The 16,659-nt window shown below is 39.9% G+C and overlaps 1 protein-coding gene across 1 annotated transcript in view; it reads left to right on the forward strand.

Annotated features, from left to right (window-relative positions):
- Nucleotides 1-16,659, forward strand: part of LOC126184840 (protein artemis-like) — an 81,313-nt gene that overhangs the window by 27,737 nt on the left and 36,917 nt on the right. Inside the window, exons 4-5 of the mRNA XM_049927447.1 lie at nucleotides 6,224-6,384; nucleotides 9,424-9,528. Of these exons, the coding sequence (XP_049783404.1) occupies nucleotides 6,224-6,384; nucleotides 9,424-9,528 (266 nt within the window). The remainder of the gene's footprint in view (nucleotides 1-6,223; nucleotides 6,385-9,423; nucleotides 9,529-16,659) is intronic.

A 16,659-nucleotide genomic window follows, 5' to 3' on the forward strand; every position in this document is an offset into this window, starting at 1 on the left:
TTAAAAGGAAAAGAAATGAGGTATAAAGCATTATTAATAACACTAAATGATGTAGTGAGGTATTCTGATTGGATCACAAATTATAAAATTAATTTTGAGTGATACTCATGCCTTTGTTAGCGTAATAAAATACTTATTATATTGAAATGTCTTATTTGTCTCCAGTGTTGTTGAGTGTGAAATGCAAATTGTAGACATTTTTTTGTGCAGCATCACTCAACAACAGTAAAGTATTTTATACTATCTAGAGAGATGAGCGGTAGCTGGTACTTTCAACAAAAGGCGAGGAAGTGCAGTGCTGCTGCAGCAGTTGGTACTGGGTACCAGCAAATGGGCCACGGAGAGGTCTGGCACATGTGGTGTTCAAAGGCAGTCTGCTGAGAAGTTTTTTGTGGAAATGTTATTGAATGGAGCTGTTATTAATGGCGTATTAGAAAGAAAACTGCATTATATCTATTCTACCATTACTCTCAGGATTTAAGCATTAAGATAAGAGGTGCTATAAAAATTTAGGCAACTAGTGGTTTTGATCGCCAGATGTTGCATTCAGGTGACGTTTACCACTAGACCACGGATATAGACATAGCATAAAATCTCTAACAGAAGACAAGACTTCCTCCAGGAACAGCGTGGCCATTTTCTTTGTCCCAAGCTGAGAGCAGCATGGACTTTGACTCTGCGATGACAAACTGCTGACCAGTCTTTGTCAAAGAGTGTACCTGACTCCAAATGTTCATTGCATGCTGTTCCTTTCACAATATTTGCTCAAAACTGGTTGAGATGGATCTGCTTTCAGTGATAGCAATAATTCTTTGCAGATTTGAAACGGATTGTCATTGATAAGGCATGATAGTTGTGTCCAGTTGTTGCTGGTTATGATATCTTTAGAATTGCTGTTTTTACATTGTTTTACATGGCTGTGAATGGTACACCATTCCATGTAAACATGTTGAATAGTCTGCACTGAAATATTCCTGCTCACATTTAAATTGTAAATTAGTTAGAGGTCTCATCTCGGAATCTGCAATGTTCTCATTAAAATAAAGGGTTACTTACAAATGATAAGAAGTTTTAGAGCAGGAAACAATTCGTTGACATGCTACATTCATCTTGATGAATCACATGTCAGTGAATGTTGGCCAAATTAGCATGTCGTCGTCGTTATCTGCAAAAATCACCAGGTTGTTATTGCGCTTTATTCTTACATAAATCACATATTTTTACTTTAGAAACAAAACTTAAAAAACACAAAATAGTTCAGTTTTTCTTATTTATTCATAAATACTCTGCCTAAAAATTACTGCCCTAATACTGCCAAAACTGAGACTAAGGTGAGCCGTGCAGTTGCAGCTGCTGTTAGTTTTGTAACTTTTTGACAATTAAAGTGGAATTTACTTTTTTAATTAAACCTATGATGTAAATATTAACCAAGTAATTTCACTAAAAATTCACATTTAAATTTGCTTGAAAAATCAAAACTAACACAATTACCATGATGATTTTTATCATTTTCTTTTTTGATGAAATTAAAAAATATTCCACATTTATCTTTAACTTCTCTTCATTTAATATTTTTCGTTGCTTTGTGCCTCAACATTCACCCACAAGAACTAGAATACTGCTAAGCATAATCATTCTTCGAGCAAGTACAACTCTTCAACACTGACATCTTTCTATGAAAATTATGTAAATTTTGTGATGTGAACAGTACATTGTTTTATTGTGTCTAGTATTGATTGACTTAGTCAACTATTTCATTTATAGAAGTGAGTATAAAAGGAGGAAAAATTACAGAGAAATGATTGCAGTTGAAAAGTATCAATGTGACAGTTATATTTATTGTTAATTGTTTTCTTCAGTCTGAAGACTGGTTTGCTGCTACTCTATTCTGTGCAGGTCTCTTCACCACCGAATAACTACTGCAACCTACAGCCTTCTGAATCTGCATACTGTATTTGTCTCTTGGTCTCCCTCTAGGATTTTTACCATCCGCACTTCCCTCCAGTACTAAAAACTGGTGATCCCTTGATGTCTCAGAATGTGTCCTATCAACTGATCCCTTCTTTAAGTCAGGTTGTGCCACAAATTTCTTTTCCCCCCAATTCTATTCAGTACTTCCTTGTTAGTTGATCTACCCATATAATCTACAACATTCTTCTGTAGCACCACATTTCAAAAGCTTCCTTCTTGTGTAAACTGGTTAACTTCCATGTTTCACTTCCATACTTGTCTACACTCCAGACAAATACTTTCAAAAAAGACTTCCTGACACTTAAATCTATATTTTTTGTTAGCAAATTCCTCTTCTTCAAAAACGATTTTCTTGCCATTGCCAATCTACATTTTATATCCTATCTACTGCTACCATCATCAGTTGTTTTACTGCCCAAATAACAAAACTCATATGATATTTTAAGTATCTTGTTTCCTAATCTAACTTCCTCAGCATCACTTGATTGAATTTGACTACACTGCATTATCCTTGTTTCCCTTCTGTTGATTTTCATCTTATATCATCCTTTCAAGACACTGATCATTCCATTCGACTGCTCTTTCAAGTCCTTTGCCTTCTATGACAGAGTTACAGTGTCATCTGGCAAACCTAAAAGCTTTTATTTCTTCTCCGTGGACTTTAATTCCTATGCCAAATTTTTCTTTCGTGTCCTGTAGTGTTTGCTGAGTGTACAGGCTGAATAACATCAGGGATAGACTACAACCCTGTCTCCCTCCCTGCTCAACCAGTGCTTCCCTTTAATGCCCCTCGACTCTTATAACTGCTGTCTGATTTCTGTAAAAGCCTTTTGCTCCCTGTATTTTACACCTGCTACCCTCAGAATTTCAGAGAGAGTGTTCCAGTCAGCATTATCAAAACCTTTTCTCTAGGTCTACAAATTCTGTAGATGTAGGTTTGCCTTTCCTTAACCTATCTTCTTAGCGAAGTTGTAGGGATAGCATTGTCTTGTTTGTTCCTATATTTCTCTGTAATTCAAACTGATCTTCTGTAAGGTTGCCTTCAACCAGTTTTTCCAGTCTTCTGCAAAGTATTCGTGTTAATATTTTGCAACCATGACTTATTAAACTGATAGTTTGGTAGTATTGACACGTGTCAGCACCTGCTTTCTTTGTAATTGGAATTATTACATTCTTCTTGAAGTCTGACTGTACTTTGCCTGTCTCTTGAACATCAGATGGTAGAGTTTAGTCAGGGCTGGCTCTCCCAAGGCTATCAGTAGTTCTGAGGAAATGTCATCTACTCGCGGAGACTTGTTTTGACTTTGGTCTTTCAGTTCTCTGTCAAATTCTTCTCACAGTATCGTATCTTCCATCTCTTCATCTCTGTCCTCTTCTATTTCTATAATATTGCTCTCAAGTACATCTCCATTGATTAGCTCCTCTGTGTACTCCTTCCACCTTTCAGCTTTCCTTTGTTTGCATAGAAATGGTTTTTCATCTTAGCACTTGATTTTCATACAGTTGCTTCTCTATTCTCCAAAGGCTTTTGTAATTTTTCTGTAGTCAGCATCTATCTTTCTCCTTGTGGTATATGCTTCTAAATCATCATACTTTTGCTGTAGCCATTCATGTTTAGCCATTTTGCACTTCCTGTCAGTCTCAGTTTTTAGATATTTGATTTCCTTTCACCTGCTGCATTTACTGCATTTTTATATTTTCTTCTTTCATCAATTAAATTCAGTAACACCTGTGTTATCCAAGGATTTCTAATATGCCTCGTCTTTCTATTTGATCGTCTGCTACCTTCACTATTTTATCTTTCAAAGCTCCCCATTCATCTTCTGCCTTATTATTTTCCCCTGTTCTTGTCAGTTGTTGCCTAATTATTCATCTGAAACCATTAACAACCTCTGATTCTTTCAAATTATCTGGGTCTCGTATCCTTAATTTCCCGTCTTTTTGCAATTTCTTCAGTTTTAATCTGGAGTTCATAACCAATAAATTGTGGTCAGAGTCCACATCTGTTGCTGAAAATGAAATGAAAATTAATACAACACTGTGAAGAAATATATGGATTGAAAGACAGACTTTGAAAAATCAAATATACATGTGTATTGTGTCCTACAACATGTGGATCTCAGACGATTGCATTACAGCTTCAATACACCAACAACATGGTATTGTTATGGTCACATCCAAAAATGATAGCTGCTTTCTGCCATTCTGTCATATCTTCACATCGACCAATCTTACTACACTGAAACTGTATGACTGACGGGCACACATCACTTCTGTCATGAATTATGCTAGTGGTGGAGGGTCACATGACTGCCCTGTACTAGTTCCACCCAATTTACAATACTCAAAGTGACCAGTGTGCTGTTTTAAGAGGATGGCTGATATTTTATGTGGTGAGCATATTTTACCAGGGAACTGTTAGTATGTTATACTGTACGTGTATGGGGCTCAGGAAAAAATTCTGCAAGATACACATACCAAATGTGTGTACATCTTTTGGTGTGGAGGACTTGGGATTACAATCATACTGTGAATCATACCTCACATGTGCAGACTCCCTCATTGCCCTTCCAACAATTTTACTCCCTGATGAGAAACTAATTCAGGATTCCCTTCTTGCCCTGCAAAGGCAAATTAAAGTTGTACAGTTGCGTAGGGTGTTGGGGTAGATGAAGATACAGGAAAATGATCAAAAGAAGACATAAACTGTACATAAGAGCAAACAAGGGGCCGGGAGGGGAGGGGAAGGGTGCAGTGGGCTCCGCTGTTCTGTAACTTTTGACAATGAAGTTTCATATGAATTAAAATGTTAATGGCACTGAAAGGTATTGCCATGTTCTCCTGCAGTGAGTTGGGAGGGGAGGGGAGGGGCTGAATCCTTTTGTAGTTCTATATGAAGCTTTGGTTTGAGGAGTACAAGAAAGGATGTGTGTGTGTGTGTGTGTGTGTGTGTGTGTGTTGAAACAAGACCTGCTTTCACCTCCTCTGCAGTAGCTCCGCACTGCAAAACATCAAAGTTATTCCCGAGTTTGTCAAAGTTGATCAGCACTTAACTGTGCTCAAGTCTTTCAGAAACTTCAAATCATTTATGGAACTGTTCAAAATGAGTTGTCGTTGTAGAATGTGTCAGCCTTATGGGTTTCAAAGTTTCTAAATGAAGAACAGAAAGCTGTGCAAGAAGCAGTTTTTTGCATGCTTCTCTTCAAGTATGAGGAAGGCGGTGATGTTTTTCTACAAAAAACATTGCACATGATAAGACTTCAGTCCAGTGTTACACCCTTTAATCAAAAAAAGTCAGTATGGAGCGAAAAGGAGCAGTGAAGGGATCTTGTGTAAGCAAAGATATGGTTGTCCATTGGTGAGGTTATAGCCACAGTGTTCTGTGGCTGCAAAAGTATTCTGCTGGTCAATTTCTTGCCAGAACATCTTACCATTGATGCTTCATACTACTGTGACCCCCTTCGCCAAGTGTGAGCTGTCCACTGCTCAACATGATGCAGTACCCAGAACAAACGTGTATTGCTTCTCCATGACAATGCCACCTCACACTGCAACAATAACTCAACAAAATTTGGTTGGTATACATTGGGCTGCCCTTGAACCTCAAGCGTACTTGTCACTGTGTGAGTTCCAAGTGCTTGGGCCACTCAAGGGAGCTCTAGATGGAGAGCACATGATGACTGATGCAGAGATCCTACAGTTGATATGCATTTGGCTTCAGTCACACTGTCATACTTTCTTTGAAAATGGCATTATAAACTGTTTTGCTGATAGTATCAAGAAAACATCAGCTATATGGCAAGTGGTTACCTATACTCATTCCATTATTTATATTTTGCGAAGAACTTCCCAAATGCCTTTAATATTTAGTGCCATAGCATAAAAATGTGTGAAATCTGGGTAATACAGTACATTTACCACAAACAGTAATAATGACCGCCATTTGAATAAAGGTGAAACTGTTTCTGACTGTAGCATCTTTGACACAAGATATAGCAAAACATCATTGATATAAATGTTATGACTTATCTCTCTCTCTCTCTCTCTCTCTCTGCACATTTGTGTGTGTGTGTGTGTGTGTGTGTGTGTGTGTGTGTGTGTGTGTGTGTGTGTGTTTGTTTGTTTGTATCTATCTATCTATGTATCATTTAGTACATTGTCTGTTATGTAGATGGCTGCATTGTTAAACCCTAAGCTTCATATTGGTAGTAGTAACAACAAATACATTTAATCATTTTCTTAATTTTTTCAGCTCATTGTGGAACTGAATTCATCTTTGCAAAAATTAAAGAAACTTTAGGTATTAAAGTACATGTGAAACGTAATAAATACTTACAATACGAAGGAATTGAAGAGATTCGTACCTGCTTAACTGATGATTGTTTCACAAGAGTACATGCATGCTGTCGCCATGTAAGTATTTAAACCATATGCTTGTAAACTTGCACAATGTGCACTCCTGAAGATATGTAGCATACTAAAATTTTGCAACCAACATCACATAACACTGGAATTTGAAAGGTGTTGCATCACAGTGCAATAGCTTATAATTGAAATTAATATTATTTCAAATAACAAGATTGTGTGGTTTTCATGTCGAATAGCAAGATTGTGTAGTTTTCATAACAGTGGTAACTTTCGTAGTAATAAGACAGTACAATTAAGTTAATACATCGTGTGTTCAAGTTTTAAAATGCTAACTTAAACTGAGGCAATGTATTTGATATAATGTAAACAAGAGAACCAGATATCAAAAGTTTCACACATTAAAAAAAATGCAACAATTTTTTCCAGAATTGTTCCAGGTGGAAGTTTTCCTTCCATACTTCCCAGAACTAATTTTATGTAGTTCCTCTATATATCACTTGCTAATGATATGTCTATACATTGTATTTAAATTACGTGATCTAGCAGCATTTTGCTGGCACTCCTCTCAAATGTTACTATTTTTGTCTATGTTGTTCTTGTTAGTTTGGATTCATTTATTTGCATTTAAGGAATGCTGCCATTCACTGTAACAAGTAGAAATTACATGCATGTTGTTCTTAATTCCTCTTCAGTTACTCAGTACATGTACTTCCCTACACACTACAGCACTTTCAACAAGGAATTTGAGATTGTAGCTTACACTGCCTGATAGATTGTTTATCATTATTGAGAACATGGGTGGTATGACTATATGTTATATTCCTTCAATGCTGATTAGAAGTCATATTTCTGGAAAGTATATGTGGCTCTAAGTTGTAATCAACTATAGTGCTTTACTAGGTATGGTTCTATTGTAGCTGGTATACACTTGCCTTCCTCAGACGTTTGAACTGAATTACCAATCTGGTTATAGGAAGACTGCAGTTTGACACAGCCTCCAAATTGCATTGCTCCTTGGCATTTTTCATATATCCAAATAGTTGTCAGAGTGAAGAGAAGCAGTAAGTGACAGAAAAGAATCCTAGGACCCAAACATTTGGATTTGTGGACTGGTGCTTTGCCCAGTCAACCACTGAGCCACATCATATGTGGTACTGTAAATAAAGCCAGTCACACATTGGAGAAAATTGTCTGTATACTCGCTTATTTGTTATCTATCAACATTATGGTACATTACTGAACACTTTTTGCAAATTTGTGGTGACTCAATCCATATGTTCACATTCAACAAAAATTTGTGTGAAAAGAGTAAATTGTGTTTAGATGATTGCTGCTTCTTAAATTTATGTTTATTTTTGGAGAGATGCCTTTCTTTTTCCAGTAAAATTATTATATTCAAGCATAGAATATGTTGTAGAATTCTGCAACCGGCTGACACACCTGATCTATAATTTTTTTCTACCCATTGGCACATTTTTGTAGTCCTTTGGGACTGAGTGCTGCTACAGATATTCAAAATCAATGATAAAAGCACTATTTCTGCAGAAGACTCAGTGTAAAGCCTAACCAGATTTGTATGAGAGTGGTGCATTATTCCTTCTCTGGTGTTTCACTTGCTTTCTCAACAGTGGAGATGCTTATTGTTATGTAACTCATGTGTGTTTTTCCCCAGTCAGATCTTTCTAATATATTATGATATTAATTTGTAAATGTAATGAAATGTAAAAGCTAATCTTTTAAGTATGATAAGGAAAGTTCTCTCAAAATCTCCACCCGAACAGGCCTCAGAAGGCCCTGAGGTACTGACCACACTCACACCCTATCCTCAGTCAATAGGCATCAGTGGATATGAATTTGGAGGGGCATTTGGTCAGCAAACCATGCTCCCAGCTGTTGTCAGCTTGTCAGCGTTTGTGTCCACAACTGCTACTTTCCAGTGAAGTAGCTCCTCAGATATCAAAAGGACTGAGTGCAACCTGCTTACCATTGCCTGTCATATTAATTGCAATTTTCTGTTCAAAAGACACTGGTCACATGTTGAATTTGAACTATATGCTCTGGTTCTTCTCATGATTGTGTGCACCCCCTCCCACCCCAGTGATGTGTGTTTTGCCAGTGGTGATAGTGTAATTTGTTTCAACAGGTGAGTGATCAGAAAGAACTTCACAGTGAGAGGTGTAACAAGACCTTTAACCATTATATAGTAGGTTGACTTATGCACATCCTTTCTGTGCAAGAAATATATTGTAACTATTTATGTGGGTGATGCAGAACTGCTTTGGCGAATGTGAATAGAATCTTAGGAAGAATGATCTGTTGCACTCTTCTTACATGTCTATAAGATTTACCCTATTCTTTTCAGTTTCTGAAGATGATTTTCTGCCACCAGAAACTTCACATTCCATCTCTTTTTCACACAGTTCATTATCATCTTAAGAACGAACTCAAACAAGTGCATTTTATCAATTTTGCCACCTTGGAGCTAGATTTTATATGCAGCGAACATTTTGATTGCCTATGCCTTTTTCATTTCACTTGTGCATATACACAGTACATGTAAAGGGAAATCTTGAAGGTATGTGAAATTAGTAGAAAATTTCACTGAACATTAATTATGGCCACAGAATAACTAACTAATCTCACAAATGTGATTTTTTTCATTAAAATATTTTTCACTATTTTGTGATACCATTCTGTATGTTACCTGGCTGATCTCCTCAAGGCATGATACATCCATAGTCCCTCTGGATGTCACTGTTATTTGTTTACCACACTGTTGCCTCTACTTACATGGAGCACATGTTTAGAAATTTTCATCCAGCTGCCTTGCTTCACAACTAATGGTCTCCAATATTTCCTATAGAATTACTACATTTTTATTTCTTTAATTTTAAGGCAAAAGTGAGATGACAATACCTTTTTAGAAATGTAATCAGTGTAGAAAGGGTGTTCTGCTTTTTCAGTTTTACCCTGTTTTAGAATCACCTGTTATTGCTTGCTTTTAATAGCCTGTAAGTTTCCATGAATTTATTTTTATTTGATAATGCATGAACCTGGTAATATTAATACTTTCCATGCACACAGCATGAAGTTCAGGGTACGTATCTACCTTGCCGTGGAGATGGCTATCATACCAGAATTATAAAACCATCTGCTATGTGGTTTAGATCCTCAGCAAAGGGCAGAAAGGTATGTTTGCATTCTGTATTATGTAAAATTAGAATAGAATACTGTAAATTTCTTTTGGGACTTGTTAGCTAGAGGACTTGTTTGTTGAAGTAAGACAGTGATCCATGTAATGTCCTGCAAGCATTCAGCTTATGACACCCGTTTTGTCCACATAAAACCACACCAAGGGCTATTGTTCATAGGTGCAACTATGTTTGTTGTGCAGAGTTGTAAAGAGAACTGAGCACTTAAACATTGAAAACTTTATAGTAGATTTGTATCCAAATAATAAGTTAGTGCTGTAAGACAGTCCACTGAAGGGAATGCTGGTTCAGCAAAAGTATAAATACTGATGACTGACCTTTGTTAACCAGTGTGTCCAAGGTGCATGCAGATGCAATGGAAAGAGCATAATCAAAAGTTTGGGATGTGTAGACCAGTTTTGACAGTGTCTTTTGAGGTAGTGCAGTGCATACATATCTTCTCTTCCAAGTGTAGCTTATGCCACAGTATTAATGTGAGCATACAGTCAAAGATGTTGATTGTATTTGTGTGTACCAAAGGCCATAGGCTGAAGAACAAATTTACTGCATCATACTGCTCGCCAGATTTATGAGTTCAGTAATGTCAGGCTTTTGTCTACAAGGAATTAACAGTATACCTGTTATAACCTTTAATCACCAATAATTGCATGGATATTCAAACACACTCACTTAGAAACAAGAGCTCGTTACATGATAACAACTCGGTATCTTTTATTCGACTGCCATGCCGTAACATGCGGCCGGCGCCGTTCGTAGCTAGGTGGCGCTCCCGCGCTCAGCCGAGTTGCGGAGCGCCTCTATCGCCGTTTGCGCGTGCTGTCGTGGCAGCACTGTTAAATGTCATGGCACTGTCACAACACTTTTCCCCCCTTGAAAAAAAAAAAAAAAACAAACCCACTCACTTCCTTGGAGACATGGACAGTGCAGAGACATCCACGGCCTCTTGTGAGGCTCCGAGAAGATCCTGCGGAGAGACACGAGAGTATGGTCGAAAATGTCCAGTACGAAAGCTTGTGCGTGGAACGTGCCTCCTGGACAAGATGATGGGTGAAAACTCTGGAACAGCATCCATAGGTGTTGTGGAACTGGGGGTGTGCTCCAGTGAGATGGGTCCTGGAGAAGGCGGTGTCGCGACTGGGGCCGGTTCCGGCGTACTCGGAAGCGGTAGCGACGTCGGCTGCATCAACACGTACGGTAGATCGGCAGCCGCAACAGGACTGGCTTCTCGGGCTGGTGGAGGCGAAGGAAGTGCGGTGGCACCGGCGTGGCCACCACTCGTGGGCGCATCTGGTTGTAATGGCGAACAACCATGCCGTCGTCTGTACGTATATCACAAAGCCGGCGGCCGCGAAGAGCCTTGACCACCCCTGGAATCCATTTAGGACGAGATCCATACCCTCGTGCCCACACGTCGGCGCCCACTGAGTATTTTCCCGCGCTAGAGGACACAGCACAAGGCCTGACAGGGTGAAGCAGGTGCATTAGAGTGCGCGGTTGGCGGCCATGCAAGAGTTCAGCAGGGCTGCGATCACCCAGAGGCGTGAAGCGATAAGAACTCAGAAATTGCAGCAGAGCGTCATCTGTGGAAAAATCACTAAGGAATTTTTTCATCTGGCTTTTGAAAGTGCGAACAAGGTGCTCGACCGCCCCATTCAATTGTAGATGGAAGGGCGGTGCTGTAACATGATGAATCCCTTGTCCAGTACAAAAATCACGGAAGGCCTGCAAAGAGAACTGAGGGCCATTGTCCATGACGATCGTGGATGGAAGACCTTCTAGCGCAAAGATTTTGGACAAAGCCAGCGTCGTTGCTGCAGTGGTGGGCGACGGACATCGAACAACAAACGGAAACTTTGAGAAGGCGTCAATCAACAGTAGCCAATAAGTACCGAGGAAGGGGCCGGCAAAGTCAGCTTGCACCCGTTCCCATGGCTGCCCCGGATCAGGCCATGGAGAGGGCATAGTATGAGATGCAGCCAGTTGTTGAGCACACTGACCACACGCAGCAACCATGTGGGTGATGTCCGAATCAATACCGGGCCAATAAACATGCCTGCGGGCCAGGGACTTAGTCCGAGAAATACCCCAATGGCCTTCATGCAACAGTTTGAGAACATCTTTGCGACGAGAGGCTGGCACCACGACCCGTGGAGATGCGCCATCCGTGGCCAGAAGAACAACACCATCACGAACAGACAGACGAAGGCGCAAGGCATGGTAGTTGCGAAGGGGATCCGATGCCCGGCCCTTGGTCCTGTCCGGCCAACCCCGTTGAACAAAACCGATCACCTGACGCAGGACCGGGTCCCGCGCAGTAGCTGACGCAACCTGTGAACCTGTAAGTGGAAAACCCTCGACCGCACGACGTTCTTCCTTATCAATGTGGAAACAGAGTAGTTCATCACGATCGAAAACCAAGTCGGGGCCAATTGGCAATTGCGACAATGCGTCAGCGTTGGCGTGCTAGGCCGTGGGGCGATAGTGAATCTCATAGTGAAAACGAGACAAGTATAAGGCCCAACGTTGCAGGCGGTGAGCTGCCTTATCTGGAAGCGACGCCGATGGGCTGAACAGAGAGACCAGCGGCTTGTGGTCGGTGATGAGGTGAAACTTAGAACCATATAAAAAACACTGAACTTTTTTAGAGCATAAATGATAGCGAGCGCCTCCTTTTCGATTTGAGAGTAACGCCGTTGCGCATTGTTGAGGGTCTTGGAAGCATAGGCGATGGGTCGTTCCGACCCATCCACATACCGATGGGCAAGAACAGCCCCTAGGCCATACTGTGACGTGTCAGTCGCCAGAACCAAGTGCTGATCCGGACAGAATGTGGCAAGACAAGGCGCCGACTGCAAATGAGCCTTCAGGTGGACAAAAGCCTGCTCACACTCGTCGGACTAACAGAAAGGGACGTTTTTGCGTAACAGTTGATGCAGAGGATGAGCTACCGCCACTGCGGATGGAATGAATTTGTGATAATAAGCAATCTTGCCTAGAAACGCCTGAAGTTCTTTGACCGTAGACGGCCGGGGTAGAGTGTTAATGGCCGCAACGTGCTGATGTAGAGGACGTATACCCTCACGGGACAAGTGGAAACCAAGATACACAATGGAGGGTTGGAAGAACTGTGACTTGGCCAGATTGCACCTCAACCCAGCCGAATGCAAAACCCGAAACAGTGAATGCAAATTGTGAAGGTGCTCCTCAGTGGAGCCACCCATGACAACAATATCATCCAGATAGTTTATGCAGCCGGGAACGAAAGCCGTGAGCTGTTCCAAAAAACGCTGAAAAATGGCCGGCGCACTAGCGACGCCAAATGGTAACCGCTGGTACTGATACAACCCACAAGCAGTGTTGATAACAAGAAATTCCTTGGAAGAAGCATCCAACGGCAACTGATGGTACGCCTCTGATAAGTCAAGTTTGGAAAAGAACTGGCCCCCATCGAGCTTGGTAAATAACTCCTCAGGACGGGGAAGAGGATAAGTGTCAATGAGGCTCTGAGTGTTGACAGTCGCTTTAAAATCACCACCCAATCGCAGACTCCCATTTGGTTTAGAAACCACCACGATTGGCGATGCCCATTCGCTGTAGGTAACAGGAAGGAGAATCCCTGAAGCTGTTAACCTGTCTATCTCAGCCTTGACAGATGCACGCAACGCCACCAGAATAGGGCGTGCCCGGAAAAACTTAGGGTGAGCTGTAGGTTTAAGAGTAATGTGGGCTTCAAAATCCTTGACACGACCCAGACCAGCAGAAAACACAGACGAAAATTCAGAACACAATCCATCCAGCTGTTGATACGGAATAACCTCAGATATGAGGTGCACATCATCATCAATGGAGAACCCGAATAACTGGAAAGCATCATAACCGAACAGGTTTTCAGTGCCCGCATGATCCACCACATAAAACGTGAGGGGCCTAACAACAGACTTGTAGGCAGTGGAAGCATCAAACTGGCCAATGATAGGAATTTTCTGTTTATTATAAGTTCTCAGATTTCGCGTAACTGGAGACAAGGGAGGGGAGCCCAACTCCAAATACGTGCGAGAACTAATGAGAGTTACTGCAGAGCCAGTGTCCACTTGCATGCAAATGTCTTTATCCAGAACACGAACAGTAATAAACAACTTATTTTTTTGAGAAAGCACACAGTTAACATCCATGTCCGATGCCTCGTCCTCGTCGACAGGAACTTTAGGGGACTGACATACAGAAGCAATGTGGCCTTTTTTCCTACATGAATTGCACGTGGCCCAACATTTTGGACACGCGGCCCTGTCATGCTGTACGAAACAACGTGGACAAGAAGGAAGTGCGGAACGAACCTGCTTCTGTGGTTGCTGTTTTCGCTGCGAGCGTTGCGGCCCAACGCGACGTTGTTTACGCGAGTGAACTGCTGCCACATCTTCGTTCTCCTGTTAAACAGGCAAATTGTCCGTGTCGAAAGTTGACTGTACAGCGCCTACATCACACCATGCGTCTATTTGCGCGCCAGCAGCGTGAGACACTTCAAAGGATTGAGCGATGCTTAGAACTTCCGACAAAGATGGGTTTGGCAGTTGTAGGGCACGTTGTCGAACTTCTTTATCAGGAGCAAGCCGTAGAATAGCATCCCTAACCATTGAGTCAGCATAAGACTCATGATGAGTGTCTGTGACAAACTGACATTTCCTACTCAGACCGTGTAGTTCCGCCGCCCAAGCCCGGTAAGATTGATAGGGCTGTTTACGACACCGGTAGAACGCCACGCGGGCGGCAACGACATGGGTGTTTTTTTGGTAATAGTTAGACAATAAGTCGCACATTTCTTGGAAGGACAGAGAGGCAGGTTCCCGCAGAGGGCCTAACTGAGATAGCAGCTGATAGATCCGTGGGGAAATTCAAGATAGAAATAACGACTTACACATAGGAGCGTTGACAACGCCGAAAGCCAAGAAGTGTTGCCACAAACACTTCTCATAATCCTCCCAATCTTCAGCGGCCTCATCGTAAGGAGGGAATGGAGGTGGAGAAGAGGAAGACAGACGATGAGTAAGCGACGTCGACAACGCCTGAATAGCAGCCGTCAGCTGTGTTTGTTGTGCCTGAATAGCAGCTGTCAGCTGTGTTTGTTGTTCAATGAGCGCTTGCATAAGCTGTTCCATGTCTGCCCTGTCACGAACACACAAATCCACAACGCAGTGAAAATATCCGACCTCGTCGCCAAAAAGTGTTATAACCTTTAATCACCAATAATTGCGTGGATATTCAAACACACTCACTTAGAAACAATAGCTAGTTACATGATAACAACTCAGTATCTCTTATTCGACTTCCATGCCGTGACATGCGGCCGGCGCCGTTCGTAGCTAGGTGGCGCTCCCACGCTCAGCCGAGTTGAGGAGTGCCTCTATCGCCGTTTGCGCGTACTGTCGTGGCGGCACTGTTAAATGTCGTGGCACTGTCGCAACAATAACTGTGCCTAAAAGTTAATCATAAGATGTCTTGTATCATAAGACATAATATCTAACATCTTAACAAAAACCCTAAATTAATTTTAAAATAATATTTTAAAATAATTAACTAAAATGCAATCTTAAAGATAGGTGGTTTAAAGCCTACTATTATGTATTTTAAAGTAAACAAATTATAGGTTAATAACTTTAAAGCTTATCCCATAAAGAATAAATATGTTAAATTTTTATCTAAAAAATGAAATAAAAACAAACTAACAAAAAAAAATTTAAATTTTTTCCTAAGAAATTAGATATCTTAGGAAACGATTAACATTTCATTTCCACAAATAACTCGACAGTAATTACGATACATTAGTTATTTTTAAATCAAGGTAAGTAAATAAATACTAAAATTTTGATAAACTCTGATACAAAATAAACAAAAATTTAATATAACATTATCAGTGATAAAGATGTCTTGATTTGCACAAAAAAAATTTCAGTGTAGGTGAAATACTTTACTAATAAGCTATATCTTGAACATATTCCTAGATACTTTCCAGTACATCTACTATGTTAAGATTTATCTCATCTAAATTGAAACTACCTTAACAAAAAATTTTGTTGGAATAATCAGTTGTGAGAGTGAAATGTATACACCTCAGAGCCAATATCAGTTAAATTAACTAAATTAAATTACTATCAAATCCACTCTCATTAATAGTTTTTCACCATCAAAGCCATTATAAACATAACTCTATTGTAGCCGACCTCGGTCTTAACTATAAGCTACATGTTGACCTGAAATATTTTATAACTGTAAATCAAGAGAATTATAGTTCTAAAAAGATTCTCTGATACTAGAGATACACAAACAAATAAAGTAAGTAAGGTCAGTTGTGTATTCTTAATCACAGGGTAGGTTCTTCTGAATGGAATGTAATACCACAAGTTCTTTGGGTTTAAAGACCTAATAGTACTGTGGTAAGTATAATTAAAATTCTAAGTAATAGGGTACCTAATCCTAGTTCATTATTTAAGTTTCACAGATTCGTAAAAATAGCCATAAAATTTTTAACATTTCACCTTACAAATTATAATTTAACTCTTATATTAAATATAACTGCTTTACCCAATGATATCCACTTGTCAGTGATATTACCATGGCTACTGGCATGAATTATGCAACACTAAACTAATTGCTAGCTGTAAGATCACATGCTAATTAAATGAAATTACTGCAAAAAGAACATGTAGTCAACAAAACTTGCATATAACACAAAGAAAAGTGAATAAATAAACTCTTTTTAAACAAACACAGTTAATTATCTTACAAAATCACAAAATTTCAAGAATATTTAAAACAAGTAATTTAAAATAATTAGAACACAAATCCTTCATGACCACAACTGCTTCTGTTATATGTAAATAATATAAATATTGAACTGGTATCCTGATTAATATATTACATTATTGTCTATCATTTGATCTTCCTTTCGTGTTAGTAGTAAATGTGTGTGTGTGTGTGTGTGTGTGTGTGTGTGTGTGTGTGTGTGTGTGTGTGTGTGAGAGAGAGAGAGAGAGAGATAGTAAATGTGTTTCAGAATTATATTGTTACTATTAAAATAATTGATTATATTAATATAATAATTAAATAATGGTAT

The sequence above is a fragment of the Schistocerca cancellata genome, chromosome 4 (assembly GCF_023864275.1).
Source record: "Schistocerca cancellata isolate TAMUIC-IGC-003103 chromosome 4, iqSchCanc2.1, whole genome shotgun sequence".
NCBI lineage: Eukaryota > Metazoa > Arthropoda > Insecta > Orthoptera > Acrididae > Schistocerca > Schistocerca cancellata.